General features: G+C 47.2%; 1 protein-coding gene across 8 annotated transcripts in view; it reads right to left on the bottom strand.

Moving 5' to 3' along the window:
- Positions 1-507: 507 nt before the first annotated feature.
- Positions 508-22,413, bottom strand: part of LOC125432640 — a 42,137-nt gene continuing 20,231 nt past the window's right edge. For 7 of the 8 annotated variants that reach the window (XR_007244509.1, XR_007244512.1, XR_007244511.1 and 4 more), the window contains one exon: positions 21,009-21,652. Coding sequence is in view for 1 of the 8 variants with exons in the window: in XM_048496406.1 (XP_048352363.1) it covers positions 945-974; positions 1,400-1,473; positions 1,876-1,936; positions 2,969-3,011; positions 5,982-6,049; positions 8,181-8,333; positions 10,116-10,166; positions 12,130-12,285; positions 12,876-12,970; positions 14,159-14,222; positions 15,632-15,695; positions 15,901-16,063; positions 18,724-18,766 (1,065 nt within the window). In the remaining 7 variants the exon portion in view is untranslated. Of the gene's footprint in view, positions 975-1,399; positions 1,474-1,875; positions 1,937-2,968; positions 3,012-5,981; positions 6,050-8,180; positions 8,334-10,115; positions 10,167-12,129; positions 12,286-12,875; positions 12,971-14,158; positions 14,223-15,631; positions 15,696-15,900; positions 16,064-18,723; positions 18,831-20,995; positions 21,653-22,413 lie in introns of those variants that run through there. The other variant, XM_048496406.1, reaches the window with a different exon arrangement.

The raw sequence follows: 22,413 nt of genomic DNA, 5'->3' as shown, positions 1-22,413 counted from the left end.
AGGTATCCCTGCCCATGGGCCAGCCTATAGGGCAGTGATGGCGAACCTTTTCAAGACCGAGTGCCCAAATTGCAACCCAAAACCCACTTATTTATCGCAAAGTGCCAACACAGCAATTTAACCTGAATATTGAGGTTTTAGTTCAGAAAAAATGGTTGGCTCTGAGGCGCACATTACTCGGGAGTAAGCTTGGTGAAGCAGCCGTGCAAAACTTTGAATGTGTGAATCATGACCCTAGGAGGGTTTACTCAGAAGCAAGCCCTATTGCCAGCAACTGAGCATATTCCCAGGTAAAGGATCATGCCCAGACCAGCCTAGATGTGTGCCCATTCTCTGGCAGTGGCCAGGTCTACCTACAAGGAACTTCCAGGTGTAATGGCACAGAGAGGACCCCTGATTTGTGCGAAGGCCTTCTTTCAGATCTTATTGCCACAAGCTTGGAGTGTAACTTTAAGCCAGCGCCCTGCCTCATAAGGAGCGATCCCAAACAGAAATACAAGCGGCAGATTTAGAGCAAGCTATTTTTTTAAAGCAACACAGAAGGCACGTTACAATTTATGTCGTTGACGGTTTGCCTTTCTCGCCGAGGGTCGGGGCAGATCACGCCGGGTGAGTCCACTTAATCAACAGGAGTGGGATGTCCAGTAAACAGTGCAAGAGGGTTTGGGTTGCAGGAATCTCAAAACAGAACTTGGCCATCTCTTCAATACCCGAATGCACACTCAGCATAATACGTTAAAGAATTCAGTCTTCGTGCAGTTCTAATTCATAACGCAGAGCTCTCCATTTTCCCTGCCCCAAGCTCCTGTTTATGGTCCACGTCTCTCAGCACGCCCTGTTCAGTGTTCTCTGGTCCCATCGTTTACATTAGAGAATGAGGAAATGTTAGAAGCGAAGCGCAGGAGTGAGAAATGGCTGCAGCTGCGACCGGACGCTTCTCCAGATCAGGCGGTTTCATGAATGTGGAGCAAGTCCTGGGACAGAACCAAGAGCCCGAAGTTAGGAATGACTGAGGGAAGGGAGGCCTTTTTGCCGAAGAGGAGGGCCCCCCACCCTTTTGGAGCCTGTAAGCACCTTCAGAATTCTGACCCAGGGTCATGAGAAATGGCTCTTCAAAGGGATGGTTTGGTTTGCACAGTGCCAGGAACCGAGATGGCCGACTTGGCACATCTCGAGGGCAAGGGCCTGTCGTGAGCCACAGGCCAGCAAGAAATTCTGCCTGAGTTGCGTTGTCATCACACCAAGATGCTGGAAGAGCCCCCCCCCCCCCCCCCGTGTTTTTGCTTGAGGCTCTTCCTATCCTGTGTTCAGTTTGCCAAATGACTGGGCAGCCGGCAGCCAACCTATGTTGAGGGTGGCGGGAGGGACAGGACCAATTAAGAAGCCAGGAGTCTGTTACCTGTGAGATGGTCACTGCCGGGTTGCTCATGTGCTTCAAGGTTGACAGGGTCGGCGCTCGTTCTTTGTATGCTCCTGAAAGCAACAGTGTAAGAACATAAGAACAAGCCAGCTGGATCAGACCAGAGTCCATTACAATAGTGCAAAAATAACCAAACCTGTAGGAAGGGAGGTATATAAGCCTCTAGTCCAGTGGTGGCGAACCTTTGGCACTCCAGATGCTATGGACTACAAGTCCCATCAGCCCCTGCCAGCCCCTGCCATGCTGGAAGGGGCTGATGGGACTTGTAGTCCATAACTTCTGGAGTGCCAAAGGTTCGCCACCACGGCTCTAGTCAAATGTTGGTCTTCTAATTAATACAAATAAGACCTAGGTTGGGTTTGCGTTTCCCTTTGTGAGTATTTTAAGCCCAACACTTCTCATTTGGGGAACCAAATACCAGGCAAAGAGATGCAGGACGGCTACATTTTACTTACGATTCAGCACAGCGAGGGTTTTCCTAACGACAGTTTCGCTCCACTGCCTGTAACGGCCCACCTGGGAAGGAAGAGAAAAGAATTTAGAGCTGTCACGGAGAAATATGGCAACAGGGCCTATTCCTCCATGGGTGCATCCCTGTGGTGCCCAGGTGAGGGGAAGCGGGGGGACACAGAGGCAGGGCCCCAGAGTTGGAAAGGAAGTTGGGGGGCACTGGCACTCCCCAGTGGGAAATTCATACAAAGGTCAGGTGGTGGCAGCAGTTACCCTAAAGCAGTGGTGATGAACCTATGGCCCCTGATGGGAATTGTAGTCCATGAACAACTGGAGTGCCATAGGTTTGCCACCACGGCCCTAAAGCATTGGTGGCGAACCTATGGCACGGGTGTCAGAGGTGGCACTCAGAGCCCTCTATGTGGGCACGTGCAAACAGAGTCCCCCCCCGCCCCCACACACACACATCTAGGCTGGCCTGGGCCGCTGGGCTCGATTATTAACATTAAGCCTAAAACCTAGTTTTGGGGAAGCAGTGTAGGTAACCCTGTTAAGCACTGTTAAACCCCACTGATTTTCATGCAAAGAACTAAAGCACGATCCTTTACCTGGGAGTAAGCTCAGTTGCTGGCAATGGGGCTTGCTTCTGAGCAAACCCTCCTAGGGTCTTGATTCATCCGTTGGAAGAGTTGCACAGTTGCTTCAAAGCAAAGCCACCAACTACCACCAAGCTTACTCAATACAACAACCTTTATTAGGCATATTAAAACAGGCTCCAGAGCGTTACAGACATTTCTGACCAAGCTTACTCCTGAGTAACGCACGCCTCGGAGCCAACTGTTTTTTCTAAACTAAAACCTCAGTATTCAGGGTAAATTGCTGTGTTGGCGCTTTGCGATAAATAAATGGGTTTGGGGTTGCAATTTGGGCATTCTGCCCTAAAGAGAAAGAAAGCTCCTTCCAGGAGAAGTTGGCAACTCCTGGGAGAGGGCTGGCCCTGTTGCATCTCCCAGACCAGATACAGGTATGACCCCAAGCATCTGTGCAAAGATCCCACCTCTTCTATTTGTTCACACTTGTTGAAAGATGCATACTTACAGGAGTCCGTGCCACAGGTGTGGAAATTGAAATGCCATCAGAGCTGTGAAACAAAGCACAAAGGAAGGTGGCTTGAATCGGGGGAAGAACTTTTCACCGCCAGTTCTAAAACTGGACTCGCCTGCTTATGGAAGATAACTTCAGGAGAAGAGAAGAGGCCTTTTCAATAAATTCACCAGCAAACGAAGTACGCGACTATCCAAAGGGCAACAAACTAGGGGTGGCTTCTGGATTTTGCCAGAGTTGGTTTCCAAAGTTGCTGATGTCATATTGTTTTAAATTGTATGTATATTTTTATATATGATATTTTATATTGTTCACCGCCCTGAGCCCTTCGGGGATAGGGCGGTATATTAAATCCAATTAATAATAATAATAATAATAATAATAATAATAATAATAACAATAATAATAATAATAATAATAATATATGACATTTTATATTGTTCACTACTCTGAGCCTCTGGATAGCGTATATTAAATCACTAATATTATTAATATTGCATATTAATATTAATAATAATTGACAATAATAATACACATATTACACATTATTAATAATAATAATAATAATAATAATAATAATAATAATAATAATCAAGGAATAAAAGGGAACAGTTGTCCAGGGAATTTCTTGGATTCAACGGAGTAAATTAGTCATGGTGCAAATGATGCTGATAGACTGAGCCCTCAGGTACCATCCTGCATCTCTGACTTAGACAGTTAAATCTTTTGTTAGATAGATATCCAATATTTATTATTTTATTATCATTATTGATTTGATTTGGTATACCGCCCTATCCCCAAAGGGCTCTGGGCGGTGTACAACATAAGACACCATATATAAAACCATCCTAAAACACAGTATCACAAGAGGAGCGAATAAATAACTAGTCAATAAATAAACCTATAGTTAATGCTCAAGCTCCATGAACTATAAAAATTAATCCCATTAAAACAGCGATTATTTCATAACATTGGCATCCCACGAAAAACCCTTACTGAAGAAGAAGAAGAGTTTGGATTTATATCCCCCCTTTCTCTCCTGCAGGAGACTCAAAGGGGCTGACAATCTCCTTGCCCTTCCCCCCTCACAACAAACACCCTGGGAGGTGGGTGGGGCTGAGAGAGCTCCGAGAAGCTGTGACTAGCCCAAGGTCACCCAGCTGGCGTGTGTGGGAGTGCACAGGCTAATCTGAATTCCCCAGATAAGCCTCCACAGCTCAGGTGGCAGAGCTGGGGATCAAACCCAGTTCCTCCAGATCAGAGTGCACCTGCTCTTAGCCACTACGCCACTGCTGCTCCTGCCCAAAAAGGGAAGAGGGGGAACGGTGGGTCCCAATGATGTTAAAGGACCCATGTGGAGCAGAGGGGCTGTCATATTATTACATGTGTGTGTGTGTGTGTGTAATTATTATGTACATTATTATTATTATTATTATTATTACACATACAACAACACAGCACAAGTGTCTGGAAATTCATCTCTGAATATCGAGTCCCTTCCCAAGGACCCTAGGATATTAGAATTATTTCGAAGAGAATGTGTGTGCAGTTCCTAGAAGTGCTGCTTTCTGCAGCATGTGGACTGATGTTCTGTCCAAGTTCAGGCTTTCCAGATGTTTTTCAAGATTTCTTGGGATTCCTCCTAGAGCACCGACTACTAGTGGGATTACTGTTGTTCTTTTCTGCCACAATCGTTCAACTTCAATTTGTAGGTCCTTGTATTTTGTGATTATTATTATTATTATTATTATTATTATTATTATTATTATTATTATTATTATTATTATTATAAGGCATTCAGTTTCCAGGGATTAAAGTCTGCCCTGAAGAGGTTAAGCCCTGGCCAGCCCTGATTGGCTAGAGGGAAATGGCAAGAATATAAAAAGAGTCAGCCAGAGTGCTGAGGGCTTTTTGTCTTTTGGTTCTTTGTGCCTTTTGGTGCGTTTTGGCAGAGTGAGCAGATCAAGCAGAGATCTGTCACTGCTGTTGGTCTGGCAGGAGTCAGACAGTGTGTACTCTGGTAAGGTTTGAGAGCTTATCAGGAGGACATTGATCAGGAAGCCCTGAGTTTGGTGGAGAGTGACCCGCCACTCAGGTGTTTGACGGAAAACCTCTGTCCAGACTAGAGTCTGTCCTAACCAGTACAACCCCAGTCTTTGGAGGCCCAGTCCAGTGGCAGTGTGGCCAGTTTGGATGGTGGGAGAGGGAGGCTTGTGTGCCAGAATCCCACAGGGCATAGACTGGGGTGTGTTGTTTTAGTAAGGTTAGGTACAGAGGGACTAGTGTCTGACAGAAGAGGGAGTGTGATACTCTAAAGTCAAACCTTTTTCTAAAGTAAAATCTTTTCCTGAAGTAACATCTTTTCTTTTTTTCCTTTTTTAAAATAATATTCTTTATTAGAAATTTTTTTGGCAAAGTTACAGAGAATCAATAGATACAACAGATACAAAAAAGAGAGTTTAAAAAGTCTTAGTTTCAACCATCAAAATAATTTTATAATTTCTTGTCTTTGAAGTAACATCTTTTCTGAAGTGACACCTGTGTGTGTCTGTGAATGTTTTGAAACTGAAGTGCCAACAACATCTCTGAAACCATTAAGCTCTTGAAACCATTAAGCTCCTGAAACCAATAAGTTTTTGAAACCAACAATCTTTAAAATCCTCTCAGTTACCTGAGAAGCCTACATCTAAGCCAGTAATAAACGTTTTCCAGTTTGTTTAAGTTACAACCGTTCCAGTCTATTTTTGTCTGGGTGTGTTCCTAGAAAGAGTGGTGTCCATTTTATCAGTTTGTGGGCTATAGTACAGATTGGTGGCAGCGAAACAGATTGGTGGCAGCGAAAAACATATTAATTAATAGGAAGGTTCCTGAAACAGCTACCGGGAGTCCTTCCTTATAGCAGAAGCTAGCGGCCCACCGTTACACCGGGCTCAGAGAAAACGTCAAATACGCTGTATAAATGTTTATTACCACTGTCAGTTACCAGTTCTTCAGTGAGAATCCTTACCTGTCTAAAGACAGCTTGGCTATCAACTTGCTTCCAGAAACTTCAAAGGTGGTAGTTAAACGAGCTTCCTGAAATCACAGGATGGGAGGCAACTATTGGTAACCTGAAATGTAGCAGTCTTTTTCTTGTGATTTTAAAATCCTTCTGCATCACGCTGACAATCAAGGTGGCTCAAGACAGCCCTCACGATACAAAGAGAGACTCACCTTTTTTTCCAAACAACATTCACCTTGTATTGTCGAAGGCGTTCACTGCAATTTTAGGCAGTGATAGCCAAGATAAATGTTGGGTTGTTGTGGGGTTTCCGGCTATATGGCCGTGTTCCAGTAGCATTTTCTCATGATGTTCTGCCTGCATCTGTGAATGCTGGAACACAGCCATACAGCCCGGAAACCCCACAACAACCCAATCTATGGTAATTAATTTTGTGATGATTTTTTGTGTGATATTTTATGTTGTTCACCGCCCTGAGCCCTTCGGGGATAGGGCGGTATATTAAATTAAACTACTACTACTACTACTACTACTACTACTTCTACTACTACTACTACTACTACTACTACTACTACTACTACTACTACTACTACTACTACTACTACTAATAATAATAATAATAATAATAATAATAATAATAATAATAATATTTATCTTGAATTGCCTAAAGATTCTCTTATAACTGAGCCATTTTGTGTCTCTATACATTCCCACTGTGCATGAGTACACATATTATTATATTTCATGTATATTATCATTAGAATTAATAGCATAAATAGCAGGCAGGCTAGCAAAATAACACATTTGTTTATTGCATTATAATTCAAGAGCATGGCTTAAATTTCTAACGAGTCTTTTCCTTCTAGTTCTCTTTCATCCCACCTACATCATGTTGATTAGGAAGGAACCTTTTCCGTTAGACTCAGACGCTATCATATTTTTTGATCCGCTTGCTGACTGAACGGCTGAGCTAGTGATCTTCTCTGCTGGATTCAAATGTTGTTCTCATTCAAGCGTTCTCATATTTAGTAATTTGCTTCCGGAACAGCTCTATCGCAATCTGCCTCCAGTCCCAGTTAGAAGGGCAGACTATAAATGAAACTGCACAGTTGCTGATTTATTAATGTAAACTATATAAAGATTTCTGGAAGCGAAATGCTGTCACCTAGTTAACATTTGCAAGATGTACGTTTTGAAATTAGGTCTGTAAGCAAGATCAGTCCACAGACCCTGTAGCAGTAGCTGCTTCTGGCAATGTGGAATTAGAACATATTTTTTTGTTCTAATCAGAACAATTTTTTTTTTGAGAATTAGAACATTTTTTTTGTTCTAATCAATCAGAACAATTTGTCCTAAGCAATTGTCCTTCAAGCAGCTCTGTAACCTTCACTCATCCTTGGTTCTCTGTTTCATGTTTGGCTAAGAGTTTTCCCAGCATGCTTTTCAGTCTCTGTCTTACCTCTTGCCTCAGAATTGGTGGGGTTCAAATCGTGGCAGACCACAGTGGCTGGCTGGCGAGGTGCATATGTCTGGGTGAGTCACAAGCCACGGGGTCAAGCCAGGCAATTATTCTCTGTCCAGCTGACAAATCTTGTTTGTTTGACAAAGATGCATTTTCTCCTTTGCAGCTCACCCAGCCAGAACTGGGCAGCAAAGTTTGAGTCAGGACTCAAAGGAGGAGGAGGAGTTGGATTTATATCCCCCCCTTTCTCTCCTGTAAGGAGACTCAAAGGGGCTTACAATCTCCTTTCCCTTCCCCCCCCCAACAAACACCCTGTGAGGTAGGTGGGGCTGAGAGAGCTCCGAAGAACTGTGACTAGCCCAAGGTCACCCAGCTGGCATGTGTTGGAGTACACAAGCTAATCTAGTTCACCAGATCATCTTCCACAACTCAAGCGGCAGAGTGGGGAATCAAACCCGGTTCTCCATATTAGAATGCACCTGCTCTTAACCATAACACCACGCTGGCTTCCACTGAGTGAGCTCTGTGTCTCCGTGGCCTCTCAAGGTCAATCTGGACTCCTTTGACTGACAGCAGCTCTCCAAATTGAGAAAGATGTCCCATGTCACGTCCCACCTGACCCTTTTAGCTGGAGCCTTTGCTGGGGATCGAACCCACAACACTCTGCATGCAAAGCAGATGCCCTCCCGCACAGCCATGGCGCCTCCCCAAAGACAGACTCTCAGGCTGAGATCAACACTCACAAGTTTCAACGTCAGCAAGGCAGGCTCCCCTTCTGGTTTCGAGCACACTTTGATGGTCAGGCCCAGCATTGCATTGGCCGGATTGGCAGTGTAAGAAATCCACGGACCTCTGACCTCAATGAACTTGGCCTTGACGACCCCATTCTCAGGAGCCTGAGAGAGAACAGCAGAGTCAGTGAGGGAAGAGCAATTGGCTATCTCCAGATGTGCCCCGCCTGTGAAGTTTTTAAACAGTGCATGGGTGGAGGAGTTAAGAACATAAGAACGAGCCTGCTGGATCAGACCAGAGTCCATCTAGTCCAGCACTTTGCTACTCGCAGTGGCCCACCAGGTGCCTTTGGGAGCTCACATGCAGGAGGTGAAAGCAATGGCCTTCTGCTGCTGCTGCTCCTGAGCACCTGGACTGTTAAGGCATTTGCAACCTCAGATCAAGGAGGATCAAGATTGGTAGCCATAGATCGACTTCTCCTCCATCAATCTGTCCAAGCCCTTTTTAAAGCTAAAGTTAGCACTCAAGAAAACAATCCTGACTCAAATTTGCTTCCTAACACTTGAATTGAAACTTCCTAATAAGATTCCCATCCTGACATAGATGGTCTAGGCTAGCCCAATCTTGACAGATCTTGGCAGCTACGCAGGGTTGGCAGTACTTGGATGGGAGATCACCAAGGAAGTCCAGATTCGCTATGATGAAGCAGGCATCTCTTCCCTTGACCTGGATGGTCCAAGCTAGCTCGATGTCATCCAACCTTGGGAGCTTATCAAGGTCAGCCCTGATTAGCACTTGGACCAGTGACCACCATGGAAGTCCACGGTCACTACACAGAAGCAGGAAATCACCTCTGAATGCCTCTTGCCTTGAAAATCTTACAAGGTTGCCATAAGTCAAGTGTGGCTTGGTAGCATTTTCCACCAGCAATTAGATACCCTCCCATTTAGTGCTTTGATGGTGTGTTCCTGCACGGCAGGGGGTTGGACTTGACGGCCCCCGTGGTCTCTTCCAACTCTATGCTTCTATGACACTATAAATGAAGAAGAGTTTGGATTGACACCCCACCATTCTCTCCTGTAAGGAGAGTCAAGGTGGCTTACAAGCTCCTTTCCTTCCCTTTCCTCTCGACAGACTCCTTGTGAGGCAGGTGGGGCTGACAGAGTTTTGAGAAACCTGTGACAGGCTCAAGGTCACCCAGCAGGAATGCAGGAGCGGGACAACAAATCTGGTTCACCAGATAAAGAAGAAGAAGAAGAGTTTGGATTTATATCCCCCCTTTCTCTCCTGCAGGAGACTCAAAGGGGCTTACAACCTCCTTGCCCTTCCCCACTCACAACAAACACCCTGTGAGGTAGGTGGGGCTGAGAGAGCTCCGAGAAGCTGTGACTAGCCCAAGGTCACCCAGCTGGCGTGTGTGGGAGTGCACAGGCTAATCTGAATTCCCCAGAGAAGCCTCCACAGCTCAGGCGGCAGAGCTGGGAATCAAACCCGGTTCCTCCAGATTAGATACACGAGATCTTAACCTCCTACGCCACTGCTGCTCCTTAAGACAAAAGTGCATTAATTTATTTTTGCCTCTTGTAGACAAAAAAGATTTCCGGTAGGAGGTTGACATTTGTAACAGATGAGAAATAGTCTTCCTCCATAGAAACTGTAGTACACAAATGCAAAATGAAAGTAACGCTGGAGTCTGCTTCTCATATGGAGGAGTGGGGAATCAAACCTGGTTCTCCAGATTTGCGTCCAACATTACAACTCAGAGGGAAAAAAACATTCCTCATTCAACAGACTCGCAATTCCTGAACAGCACACAACTGGTGTGAAACAGAGGCCCTACAAGAGAGGTTCTGCCTTCGTCGCCCTCTTGATATCCTACCGCTAAGGTACCCATCCTCATGCACCCACCCCCTCCACTACTAAAAGGCAACACAACAGTTCCTAACCTCTGGTATCCAGCGCCGTTCCTCTGCTGACAAGACTCCATCACCCCAAACCTGCCGGAAGAACAGAAAAGTTGGAAGAAGCAATTCCACGCTACCCCATGCTCAGTTTCCCTGCCAGTGTAACCCCCATGCTCAGAATGGGTTGACCCAGTAAGGGGTGGAGACTCAAAGCAGCCAGAGGCTGCAGCAGACCTCATGTAGTTGGAGGAGACGAGGCTACCAGACTCGGACATTGATTTGCATAAGCCCTTAACACCTTGTTAAGGTAACTGCAATATTGTTGGGAACTACTGGGAAGGTAGTTGTTTGTTTTTGCTATGTTGTAAATGTTGGAGTTTATTGTTTCAGGGTTTTTTGTGGTTTTAATGGGTTAGAGAGTTCTCCTGGAAACCTTCATCATGTTGAAGCCTGTTCATCAAGCCCTTGGAGTCTTCAGGAGCCAACCCACTTGCAAAGAAGAATTGGACTTGGCAGTATCAGTAGACTGTAAATATAAGGACTTGAAAATGCAACCTGAACAGGACCTTGAAATGTGATGTTAAATGTTGATGTTATATGTTAAGAAAGTAAACCATTTTGTTTTTAAAATTTGTTGTTGCAAACTCATTCCAAGTTCTGCCCCACAGAAGCCACAAGCTGAGGTTACACCAGCTGTTGAGATGCCTGTCCTGTGTGATTCATTTATTTAGTAGGCTGCTTTTCTCAAGAAAGCTAGAAGCAGGTTCAGTATACAAAACAGATGAAATCCAAAACCATAAAACCGCAAGTAGCCCAAAATGCGTCCCATTCCAGGTCCACCTCCACTGCCCTGCCTGGCATTTCTTCCTAAACTGCAGAAGGGGGTGTCTTGGCCAGGACATTACCTGGCTTGGAGAACGAGCGGTCACAGAAAACATTCTCACCTGACCTGTAGCTGCCATGACCTCCCTTAATGGGAGAGCGACTAGCAGGCCTTCTCCCTCCCCTGAGCGTAAAGGTACCAACTTTGGGTTGGGAAATTCCTGGAGATTTCTGGGATGAAGTCTGGGGAAGGCAGAATTTGGGGAGGGGAGGGAACGTAATGGGGTACAATTCCGTACAGGCCACATCCCCCAGCTGTCATTCTCCCCGGTGGACCTGATGTCTGTCACCTGGAGATCAGTTGGAATCCCAGGAGAACTCCAGCTACCACCTGGGGTTTGGCAACCCTATAGCCATTTCTGGTCATGACAACAGTGTGGCACATCCAGCTTCATCCTTCTCCTCATCCATCCACCCACCCACCCACCCACCCACCCATCCATCCATCTTCTATCTTCTATCATCTATCATCATTCATTCATTCATTCATCCATTCATCCATTCATTCATTCATTCATTCATTCATTCATTCATTCATTCATTACTTTAGATTTCATAGACCGCCTCATCCCTGAAAGGCCTGATCACACCTGGGTATCGTTCACTTAGTTTCACAGGGGGAGAATATATTTATGGATCTCCCAGCATCTTGTCTAGTTCTGCCCAATGGTGATGGGAGGAGGGGCAGCGGTTATCCCAAATACTCAGTCTTTTTGTGTCATCCCAAGGGGTGGCATGATAGCCCTATTGAAACATTTGAAGGGATGTCATTGTTTGCTGCTGCTCTAGAAACTAGGACCAGGAATAATGGGCTCAAGGTGCAGGGAACGAGATTCCACCTAAACCTTAGGAGGAACTTCCTGACAGTCAGGGCTGTTTGACAATGGAATTAACTGCCTCAGAGGGTGGTGGAGTCTCCTTCTTCGGAGGTTTTTAAACAGAGGCTGGGTGGCCATCTTGTTGAAGCAGTGGTTATACTCGGAGTAGACCACCTTACATGGCAGGGGTTGGACTGGATGACCCCGGTGGTCTTCCAGTTCTATGATCCCACAATTCTAACATTTAACCCCAGCTTGTTGAACGTTTGGTGGTGGCGACGGCTGTAACGTTCTGCATTTTTCTTCCCACCCCAGCTCTGCTGAAAGTCAAGAGGTTTGCTGCTCTGCCTTCATACCATTGCGGAGAGGCTGTGAGGACTGACTGTAGACAGGATTGCTGAGGGGATGCTGGCACTCACGACCACATCCACCGCTGGTCCTTGTGGAGGAGGTGGGAATGGGCGTGTCCCGCCAAGCACCACGCGGCTGCCGTCTGCTCTTTGCACAGCAGTCTGAAAGGAGACACAAGAAAAAAATCCAATACCTGTGAAACCACAAAGATTAGCCACATGTGTTTGGGGGGAACCTTCGTGTGTGTCCCTCATGACTCAACTTATTGGCCAACTGGGGATCCAAGCTGCCAGGACCTGTCGGCCTCTCACAAGAACCCGGTTCTCTGTTGCCCCTTGGAGAATGGCAGCCTAACCTCCCACTGTTCCAGGGAAGAAGAAGAAGAAGAAGAAGAAGAAGAAGGAGAAGGAGAAGGAGAAGAGGAGGAGGAGGAGGAGGAGTTTGGATTTATCTCCCCCCTTTCTCTCCTGCAGGAGACTCAAAGGGGCTGACAATCTCCTTGCCCTTCCCCCCTCACAACAAACACCCTGTGAGGTGGGTGTTGAGGCTGAGAGCTCGAAGCTGTGACAAGGTCACCCAGCGTGAAGTGTGTGGGAGAACTGCAGGCTGATCAATTCCCCAGATAAGCCTCCACAGCTCCAGGTAGAGCTGGGAATCAAAACCCGGTTCCTCCAGATTAGATACACGAGCTCTTAACCTCCTACGCCACTGCTGAAAGGGGGTAAGGATCAAGACCAAAGACAGCACTCACTGCGTAGTGGAATATAAAAGCGTCATCGGTGAAGACCACCGGCCCTGCAGAAAAGAACTGGATCCTGCCATCTTCTGACACGAGGGGCACCAGCTCTGCAGTGAGACAGAAGCAGAAATTCAGTGGCCGAAACTTTTCCCCCAGTGGCATCTTCAGGCTTTACCTGATGAACTGCAGCCCAACATACAGCTGCTAAGGGGACAGAAGCCCTAGCCAGTGGTGGGATCCAAAAATTTTAGTAACAGGTTCCCATGGTGGTGGGATTCTCAGTGGCGTGGCATGGCAATGAGAGCTGGGGCGGGGCATGACAGAGAGCGTGGCCGGCGGAGCATTCGAGGCGGGGCATTCCTGGGGGGGCTGTGGCAGGGCGAATGCGCGCAGGGAAGCTTAGTGCATGGCATGAGAGCTGCATGCGCCGAATGCACCTCCTGCTAGATTGCTTCAAGTTCTGCGCGCTACTGTGGAGAGGAGGGGCGTAACTAAGGCAAAAATCACATGGCAAAATCACCCATTAGTAACCCCCTCTTGGCACACACAAAGAATTAGAAACCTACTCTCGGGAACCTGTGAGAACCTGCTGGATCCCACCTCTGGCCCTAGCAGAGAAAGCCAGCTGGTGTGCCTATGCCTGAGTTCAAGTTTCCTTTCTGCGGGGTGTTTGCAAAAGGGATTTGGTTTAGCTTTAAGATGCCTACATTTCATGTCAAGAAAGGATGAGACATAAGAACTGTGAATAAATGCATTGTCGAAGGCTTTCATGGACGGAATCACTAGTGCAGTGGTGGCAAACCTATGGCACTCCCGATGTTCATGGACTATGATTCTCATCAGCCCCTGCCAGCATGGCCAATTGGGAATTGTAGTCCATGAACATCTGGAGAGCCACAGGTTGCAGACCCCTGGTGTGGATCTTTGCAATGTGGTAGCAGCTGCTGCCAAAGCAACTGTTTAAAAAATCTGCACAGCCAATCAAATATCCAGTGGCCAATCAGAAGAAAGGCCCCAAGTGGCCCCACCCACATTCTAAAAACACTCATCAGGCACCATTAAATGGGCCATGCTGGCAGGGGATGATGGGAATTGTAGTCCATGAACATCTGGAGTGCCGTAGGTTCGCCACCACGGCACTAGTGTGTTGTGGATTTTCTGGGTTGTGTGAAGATGCCAGCCATAGATGCAGGTGAAACATCAGGAGAAAATGCTGCTGGAACCTGTCCATACAGCCTGGAAACCCCACAACACGCTTGTGAATAACTGCGCGAACCTCAGCGGATCACACTCACCTCTCAAACCCCTCAGGCATTCTGTATTGACGGTGCCGATCCCGTCAGGGTAGGCGTGAGCCACCTGGGATGCAAAACAAAGGAGCAAATCAGATACTTCGCCTCGGCCTGTTGCTTCTGCAATGCCGGGAAGCAAACTGTTAAGGTTCAGAGAATAAACCGAAAAGCCCGTTTGCTTCTATTCACTTATTCCATGCCCACCCCACCTTTGCCCTCAATGGGGACCCAAGGTGGCTTATATATAAACCTCCTCTCCTACACGGTATCCTCACAACAACCCTGCGAGGTGGGCTAGGATGAGAATGAGTGACTGGCCAAAGGACACCCAGCAAGCTTCTGTGGCAGAGTAGGAATTTGAGCCTGCAGATTCTAGTCCAGCGCTCTAACCACTACACCACAGCATCGTTTAGCCACTGTTAACATCTGCAGTTCATAGAATCAGAGAGTTGGAAGAGGCTGTCGAGACCATCTAGTCCAACCTCCTGATCCACACAGGATCAGCCAGAGCAACCAAGACAAATGTTTGTTCAACTCCTGCTTAAAGATTACCGGTGAGAACATAAGAACATAAGAACTAGCCTGCTGGATCAGACCAGAGTCCATCTAGTCCAGCTCTCTCTGCTCCTCGCAGGGCTGGCCTGGAGTGCCTTTGGAGCTCACTCTCTGCAGGAGGTGAAAGCAAAGGGCCTTCTGGCTGCTGCTGCTGCTCCCGAAAGCAACCTGGTCTGCTATGCAAGGCATTTGCAATCTCAGATCAAGGAGGGATCAATTTGGGAGCCATAGATCGAGCTTCTCCTCCATAAAATCTGTCCAAGCCCCTTTGAAAGCTTTCATCCGCAGGTGAGTGACCATCACACGCCTCCTGCGGCAGTATATTATTCCAAACACCAATCACTGTACGCTATGCGAGTTAGAAGTGTTTCCTTTTATTAGTCCTGGAATTCTTCCCCAGCCTTTTCAATGGATGCCCCCTGGTTCTAGTAGTGTGAGAAGAGAGAAAAATTTCTTCTCTGTCCACATTTTTTCTACCTCATGGCATAATTTTATAGACTTCCCAATCATATCCCCCCCCTCAGACGCAGTCTCCTCTCCAAAACTTCGGAAGCAGGTCCCCAAACGCTGCAGCCTCTCCTCATAGGGGAAGGTGCCTCCCCAGTCCCTCAGTCATCCTTGCTGCAGTTGCCCTTCTCTGCACTTCTTTCTATCTCACCCGATATCCTTTTGAGATGTGTATGCGACCAGAAGACTGTGACAGTCCTATTATCATGTACGCGGCTTCCGCGCCAACTGCTTTATATATAAGGGCATGACAATCCTTGCAGTTTTATTCTCAATTCCTTTCCTAATTATCCCCAGAATAGAGTTTGCCTTTTTCACAGCTGCCAGGCATTGAGTTGACATTCCCATGGAACTATCCACTAAGACCTGACAAGAAGGAAGAGGAACGGCTGCCTTGACCCTCAAGAGTCTTACCGAGTCTGTCAACATGATTTGAACAAGCAGATCCAGAGCCTTCCTCAGATGTGGCGAACCATCCCTGAAATGAGAGAAAAGGGACTTGGTTCTAAGGGTAGGCATGCATCTTTGCAGTGCTGGGATGTTGCTCATGAGTAGGAGTGAAACTACCATCCAATCACTTCCAAGGGTTTTTTATGGACTTGTGAGAGTAACCCCCCCGAATAGACGCTCTTCAACTCAGCTCAGTGATGAGCAAAAGACAAAGCAGTCCAGTGGACTCTCACCCGTGGCCAAACCGGCTCTCCACCTTCGTGATGACGGTTTTGTCCTCCACAATCCTAAACCGAGACTCCCTCCTTCGGAAGCCGTTGTGCCCTTCAAGGCAGGACATGTACGTAAGGTCTCCACCTCGTAGTCCGTAGCTGCTGGGAAATCTCCTTCTGCCCGCTTATTAACGCTGTCAGAGAAATCAAAACCATGTTGAATCAACAGCCGCAAAAGCCACTGCCTGACCCCGCTACTTCGAGGCAATCCCTCTCGATTGGCTACAGGCCTCTCCTCATGAACCAGGCTGGTCTTGGCAGTTCTTGAGGCTTAGAAGCCCAGTGCCTGACGCCAGCGGTGGGATCCAAAAATTTTAGTAACAGGTTCCCATGGTGGTGGGATTCAAACAGTGGCGTGGCGTAATGGGGCTGAAGTACGGGGGGGCATGTGGCTTGGTGAGGGCATTAATAATTTCTCTCTGTTACTTCGGTAAAAAAGCCTCTTACTGTAAAGAAAAAAGTTCCTAATTTCCAGCTGAGAGTACATCTTTCTGTCCCATAATTTAAACTCATTTCTAGCAAGTCCTATCGCCTACTGCCAACTTAAAACAACTACTTCTCCTCTAATTGGCTGATTGCCTGTCAAATAATTTCATTAATACTCTTTAAAAATAACTTTAATTCTTGCTTTCTAGAAATCAAAAGAAGGAGACTCTTCCTTAAACCCGCAGGAACTTTACCATATTTCTAAAACATGTTTTAAAACAGCCCAACGGGAGAATTATCCCGCTTTTCTCACCTTCGCTTTAACCAGCCACATAGGAAACAACAGGACTTGATGATTTTGGAGACTAATAGGATTTGGCGGAAAGGAAAAGGACCCAATTAGTAACCCCTCCTCGGCACACACACAAATAATTAGTGTAACCCACTCTAGGAACTGGTGAGAACCTGCTGGATCCCACCTCTGCCTGACGCATACTGAAGTGAGCAACCTTTTGGCTAATGAGTAATGGGGCCAAAATCGAATACTTAAAATATTGGCTGGATTGGCTTTGCCGCTGTGAACAGAGATGAAAAGGTTCTTAGTTGGGGCCTGACTGCGGTGGTGGGATCCAAAATATTAGTAAACAGGTCTCCCATGGTGGTGGGATTCAGAACAGTGGCATAGCTTTTTCAATGGGGCTGGCGGGGAACACGACAGAGGGTGTGGCTAGCAGGCATCTCGGGGCAGAGGCATTGCTGGAGTGGGGCTGTGGCAAAGGGCAGCTGCAGCCGCTCATGATCCTTAGGCTGGAAAGCGAATACCTGCGCGCAGGTGCAGGCTGCCATGCGCACCGGTCTGCACCTCCTGCTAGACTGCTTCAAGTTCTGCGGCGCTTACTGCTGAGCCGAAATAGGGCGTAACTAAGGCAAAAAAAATCCGCGTGGCAAAATCCACGCAATTAGTAACCCCTGCTCGGCCCAGCCACAAATAATTATTATAACCCTACCTCGGGAACCTGTGAGAACCTGCTGGATCCCTGTCCTCTGGCCCCTGGATCTCACAACGCGTGCTAGTGCAAAAAGACTCTGCCAAAGCAATCCTCATGATAACTGGCACAAAGCTTCTGAGTGATAGAGGGACATGAAGGGGCACGTGGTGTCATGAACATCCTGACATCACTTCCAGGAAAACTTGAGCGTGAGGTTGGGTACCTCTAAGAATCACTGGAAGCTATAAGGTAAAAGTCTCTGGTGAAACAGTAGAGTTTCTAGGGATTCCTAGAGCTGCCTGATGTCACTTCCATGTTTTCTGTGGAAGTGACACCACAGTGCATGTAACACTGTTTTTTCCCCCTTCTGCTGCCACTCAAGAGTGGCAGGAGGCAGCAAGGGTTGCCATTGGGAGACCTCCCTGCCAGGTGGGCTCTACGACATTGTACCCCATAGAGGTCTTTGTCCTTTCTAGGCTCTGCCCTCAGATCACCAGGAGTTTCCCAACCTGGATTTGGCAACCCTAGCCACACCCCCAAACCGCTGCCAGTTGTTGGGGAACCCACCACCCCTACCAAACAAGTTGGCAAAAACCTGAAGAAAAAATGTCTTGCCCCTTTAAGAAAAAGAAGAAGATTTGGATCTATATCCCCCCCCCCTTTCTCTCCTGTAAGGAGACTCAAAGGGGCTGACAATCTCCTTTCTCTCCCTCACCTCCACAACAAACACCCTGTGAAGTGAATGGGACTGAGAAAGTTCTGAGAGAACTGTGACTAGCCCAAGGTCACCCAGCTGGTATGTGTTGGAGTTGCAGCAATAAGCTTAATCTTAGTTCATAACCGATAAGCCTCCACAGCTCAAGCGGCAGAGCGGGGAATCAAACCTGGTTCTTCAGATTACAGTGAAGAAGAAGAAGAGTTTGGATTTGTATCCCCCCTTTCTCTCCTGTAGGAGACTCAAAGGCTGGATAATCTCCTTTCCTTCCCCTCACAACAAACACCTCCTGTGAGGTAGGTGGGGCTGAGAGAGCTCTGCAGGAAGCTGTGGCTAGCCCAAAGGTCACCCAGCTGGCGTGTGTGGGGAGTGCACAGGGCCTGTCTGAATTCCCAGAGAAGCCTCCCACAGCTCAGGCGGCAGAGCGGAGAATCAAACCCGGTTCCTCCAGATTAGATACACAAGCTCTTAACCTCCTATACCACTGCTGCTCTTAACCACTACACCATGCTGCCTTCATGTATGTATGGAAATGTATGGATGGAAATGGGCAGCTGAAAGTTTTCACAGCATGGAGGTGCACATCATCTGGCAAGCAAGACCCCTTTTATCAACAAGCTTTTTCAGGTAATGCAGATACCTATGAAATCCTACCTCTGTCCATTGAGTGTGACTTGAAAATGGGATTTCCACACATCTGGGGGGGTCACCTTCCGTTATTAGAGATCACAAAAGGCATGCGACTTCCACAACCTTCACACCGCAGAATACAGAAATGCTGGGGAAAGAGAGAGCCAATAATGAAAACAATAAGAGGTTTTCTGTTTCAAGACTGAACTTTTTAAAATACGGAGAAAGTTCAACACCAGCAGAGGCTACCCAAAGAGATTTGCAGACGTTCAAAGTAGAAAAACAGTTTATTATTTTGCTCTGAAGAGCTATTATCTGGCGAATCACTTAGGTTAGAGCTGTGTGGTTTCGAGGCTGTATGGTTTAGTTCTGGCAACATTCTTTTCTCCTGACGCTTCGGGCCTGCATCTGTGGCTGGCATCTTCAGAGGATCTGGGCATCTTCAAGATCCTCTGAAGATGCCAGCCACAGATGCAGGCTAAGCATCAGGAAGATCAGAGAATGCTGCTAAAGAACACGCCATACAGCCCGAAACCAACCACAGCATTTTCACCCAAGTTTAGCTTATTATTACTCTGAATACATAAAAGGTTGATAAATAAGCCAACTCCGGACAGAATAAGAGATCTATTAGGTGGTCTACTGTACAGTCTCACACTGGGAAGGAAACGGCAAGTCTTGTCCCGGCTTGAAAGAGCACCTGTGTGGAAATCTCTGCAGGATCATTTCCAAGAGACGGCAGCAAAATGGTGGACTGAGATTAATGTGTTGAGGAGCAAAATGGGTCTCAGCGAGCCTTTACCCTGCTTGTTGTCTTGGAATGCAACTAACCAGGACAGGAAAATGCATCCACGTCAGCACCTCTCAAAAAAAAAGTGTACCTCTCTATTCTGCATTGGTTAGACCTCACCTGGAATATTGTGTCCAGTTCTGGGCACCGCAATTCAAGAAGGATATTGACAGGTTGGAGCGGGTCCAGAGGAGGGCAACCAAAATGGTCAAAGGTCTGGAATCCATGCCCTACAAAGGGAGACTTGGGGAGCTGGGGATGTTTAATGTATTGTCGAAGGCTTTCACGGCCGGAATCACTGGGGTGCTGTGTGGTTTCCGGGCTGTATGGCCGTGTTCTAGCAGCATTCTCTCCTGACGTTTCACTTGCATCTGTGGCTGGCATCTTCAGAGGACCTTCTGAAGATGCCAGCCTCAGATGCAGACGAAACGTCAGGAGAGAATGCTGCTAGAACACGGCCATACAGCCCGGAAACCACACAGCACCCAAAACATGGGGATGTTTAGTCTGGAGAAGCGAAGATTAAGGGGGGACATGATAGCCATGTTTAAATATTTGAAGTGATATCACGTCGAAGAGGGAGCAAGCTTGTTTTCTGCTGCTCCAGAAACTAGGACCAGGAGTCATGGGTTCAAGGTGAAGGAACAGAGATTCCACCTAAACATCAGGAAAAAACTTTCTGTCAGGGCTGTTGGACAGTGGAATTCACTGCCTCGGAGTGTGGTGGAGTCTCCTTCTTTGGAGGTTTTTAAGGAGAGGCTGGATGAACGTATGTCAGGAGTGCTTTGATTATGTCTACCTGCATTGCAGGGGGCTGAACTTGATGGAGCCTTGGGGCCTCTTTCAACTCTATGATTCTATGAAAAGCAGCAGGGCTGAAGAGGTCCAAACATTCCCCACCAAAAAGCACAAAACCCTCCTGATGCCCAGCACCTTTTACAAAGAGCCATAAAGGCCCCTTCCGCAAGACATTACGCAAAATTAACAATGCACTTTCAATCCACTTTCTGGTAATTGTTTCGTGCAAGTGGCTTCTGCTATTCCGCACAGCTGCGAAGTGGAGTGAAAGTGGAGTGAAAGTGCATTATTCTGCAAGTGCGGAAGGGGCCTAAAAAAGGCAAGGCCCTGTTAACTCTTCGCTTCCAATGGCGGGACAAATAGTGCTGCCTGTTTTGGACAAAGTAATAACAGTGTCTGTTTTAGATTGTAAGGCAGAAAAGCCAGGGTCAAAGGCCAGGATTAGTAGTTAAAAAAATGCTTTCATTGCAAGTACACGCTTCAAACATCTGGTGTTTATCAAGCCAAAACAGATAAGTTCTTTGTAGTGAACTTGGTCTATGTTCTTTGTCTAGTTAAAAATGGGCCTGAGCTGTAATCCAAGATAGCCATTTCATTTGGATCATCTACTGCACCCCCTACTCACAACCTTGCCACATTTCCTCAAGCGCTGGGCTTTCGCCTCCCCATATTCTGAGAGACACGTGCCTGTCTGTTTTCGACTTCTACTTGTAGTATGCTTCCTCTGCGATAGGCTGTGGCAACCAAATCTGGCATGCTCAGAAGCTGTAGGCCTCAAGAAGTCCCTCAGCGACATCGGGCGATGGATCTGCCCGAGGCTGTGACAAAATTCTCCAAAAAAGTTCCGCCACTCTCTTTTTGCCATCTTCTGCCGATCCCACTCTTGCAGTGACGGTTTTGCTTCCTAGCTCTTCCCCATCCAGGTTCGCATTGGTGCCCGAGACACCATCTAAATCTCTTTTCCCCATAAAATGACTTATCAAAAGCGGCCTCCCAAGTAGACCTTTTCCCTGTTGTAGATTTTCAAAGAAAGTCTGAAACAGCCCTCGTCTCTTTCCACCCTCTTCGGCTGCTGCCTGGCCTGGGGTAGCAGCGACGTTTCCTACGGTGTTTGGCCTTCCATCTCTCCCTCCCCCCCAGTTAAGGGTCTTCTGCAAAAGCAGGCTGTGGTTTAGACTTTTGCCCCAGTTGACATTTCGCAGCAGTCCGTTTTTGTCAAGCAAAGTCTGGAGGAAATTCTCCTTTCCTTCCCGAACAGCCTGAGAGAGAGCCCTTGCCAGGTTCCCAAAAGAAGCCTGGCCGTCTTTGGTTCTCGGATCAGCTGGCTGGGATTAAACAGCTTTGCCTGCTTTTGGTCCTCAAAACCTGAAAATAATCAAATAAATTACATATGTTACTGTGCTGTGGTGTAACTGAGGCCAACTGAGGAGCAACTGAGGCCAACTGAGGTGCAACTGAGGTCAACTGAGGTGCAACTGAGGCCAACTGAGGTGCAACTGAGGCCAATTGAGGTGCAACTGAGGCCAACTGAGGTGCAACTGAGGCCAACTGAGGTACAATTGAGGTGCAACTAAGGCGCAACTGAGGCCTTTTCTGTGGCTTCACCTCTAAATAGCCATGTTTGTCAAAGAACTGGATATGGTAGCATCCTGGTATCATCTACAATAGATAGAGCAAGGCAATGGCATTGTACTCCAGGGGCAAGGAGAAATCACCTCAACTGGTTGCCTGCAAGTTGTGCATTGTGCCCGCTCATGCATGCATTCCCCTCTCAGCCCCGTAAGGAGTGTTTTTCAGAAAATGGGCAAGGCCATGCAGGGCTTCCGATTGACCACTGGAGATTTGGTGGGCTATGCACATGTTTCTCAAAATATTGATTTGGCGGCAGCAGCAGCCACCACAGCACAAAGAACTTCAGTTGGTGACTTAAGATAAGCTGCGGCAGCCATTTTGTGATTGTCTCCGCCTCCTGAGGTGGCAGCCATTTTGTATCTGGAGGAGCAGCAGTGGTTAAGAGCGTGCAGTGGCTGTAGTGGTTAAGAGAGCAGGTGCACTCTAATCTGGAGGAACCAGGCTTGATTCCCCACTCTGCCACTTGAGCTGTGGAAGTCTATCTGGTGAACTAG

Source organism: Sphaerodactylus townsendi, linkage group LG05 (assembly GCF_021028975.2).
Source record: "Sphaerodactylus townsendi isolate TG3544 linkage group LG05, MPM_Stown_v2.3, whole genome shotgun sequence".
Classification (NCBI taxonomy): domain Eukaryota; kingdom Metazoa; phylum Chordata; class Lepidosauria; order Squamata; family Sphaerodactylidae; genus Sphaerodactylus; species Sphaerodactylus townsendi.
The sequence above is the reverse complement of the archived record's forward strand: the minus strand, read 5'-3'. Positions and strand labels throughout refer to the sequence as shown.